This window comes from Cebus imitator, unplaced genomic scaffold, assembly GCF_001604975.1.
Source record: "Cebus imitator isolate Cc_AM_T3 unplaced genomic scaffold, Cebus_imitator-1.0 Scaffold297, whole genome shotgun sequence".
Taxonomy (NCBI): Eukaryota; Metazoa; Chordata; class Mammalia; order Primates; family Cebidae; genus Cebus; species Cebus imitator.
The window spans coordinates 330,609-331,756 of NW_016107612.1; the positions used below are offsets into that span (position 1 = coordinate 330,609).

A 1,148-nucleotide genomic window follows, 5' to 3' on the forward strand; every position below is an offset into this window, starting at 1 on the left:
AAAAAAAAAAAAGGTATACTGATGAGCATTTTTTGTCATATAAAAATAGTCAAATTTTGGAACTGATATAGAAATCATAACTTAGGCTCGTAAGCTGGAAAAAATGAAATAAACTTGGCTTTAAATATGAACTTGTGAGAGAATTGGGTTTGAGGGGGCTTTTGGAGAGAGCAAAAGAGGATTGTTTGTTTTTAATTCGTATAGCATTTATAACCTTTTTCCTTTCTTAGATTTTCCCCAAGAACGCTGTCCTGTGGTGCTTGCACCACTTTTATACCCTGAAAAACGGGACATTCTAATGGACAGGATCCTGCCTGATTCCGGAGGGGTAGCTAAAACCATGATGGAGAGCTCTTTGGCTGATTTCATGCAAGAAGTAGGCTATGGCTTTTGTGCAAGGTTGGTAGTAAAATATATTAAGCTTCTGATTATTCTTGTGCCAAACATGATGTAATTTTTTGAAACAAGTTTCTAAAATCGGACTAATTTTTTCCTGTATGACCTCTACCGTGTCTTCACTCTGCCTTCATCTGTGGCTTCCTTCCTTTTCTGCCCTTTTTATATACCCTACCTCTTGCGTATTTTTCTCACTTGCATGGGGCACCAAAGGATATTGTTCCACACTGTTAGTAGCACTTAAGACTTTGATGTACTGGATTATTAGTTTTTATTTATTTATTTATTTTGAGATGGAGTTTTGCTCTTTCACCCAGGCTGGAGTGCAGTGGCGTGATACCGGTTCACTGCAACCTCTGCCTTAACGGTTACAAGTAGTTGGGATTACAGGGACCCGCCACCATGCCTGGCCAATTTTTGTATTTTCAGTAGAGATGGGGTTTCACCATGTTGGCCAAGATGGTCTTGATCTCCTGACCTCATGATCTGCCTGCCTTAGCCTCACAAAGTGCGGGGATTACAGGCATGAGCCATGGTGCCTGGCCTATTAATACTTTTTTTTTTTTTGAGATGGAGCCTTGCTTTGTCACCCAGGCTGGAGTGCAGTGGTGCAATCTTGGCTCACTGCAACTTCTGCCTCCTGGGTTCAAGCGATTCTCCTGCCTCAGCCTCCCAAGTAGCTGAGACAACAGACGCCTGCCACCATGCCTGGCTACTCTATTAATACTTTTCTAAGAGTAAATTATTAAGGG

At 41.5% G+C, this 1,148-nt stretch overlaps 1 protein-coding gene across 1 annotated transcript in view; it reads left to right on the top strand.

Annotated features, from left to right (window-relative positions):
* The window catches only part of CNOT1 (CCR4-NOT transcription complex subunit 1), a 93,740-nt gene that overhangs the window by 26,300 nt on the left and 66,292 nt on the right, over positions 1 to 1,148 (top strand). Inside the window, exon 8 of the mRNA XM_037729268.1 lies at positions 231 to 399. Within this exon, the coding sequence (XP_037585196.1) occupies positions 231 to 399 (169 nt within the window). The remainder of the gene's footprint in view (positions 1 to 230; positions 400 to 1,148) is intronic.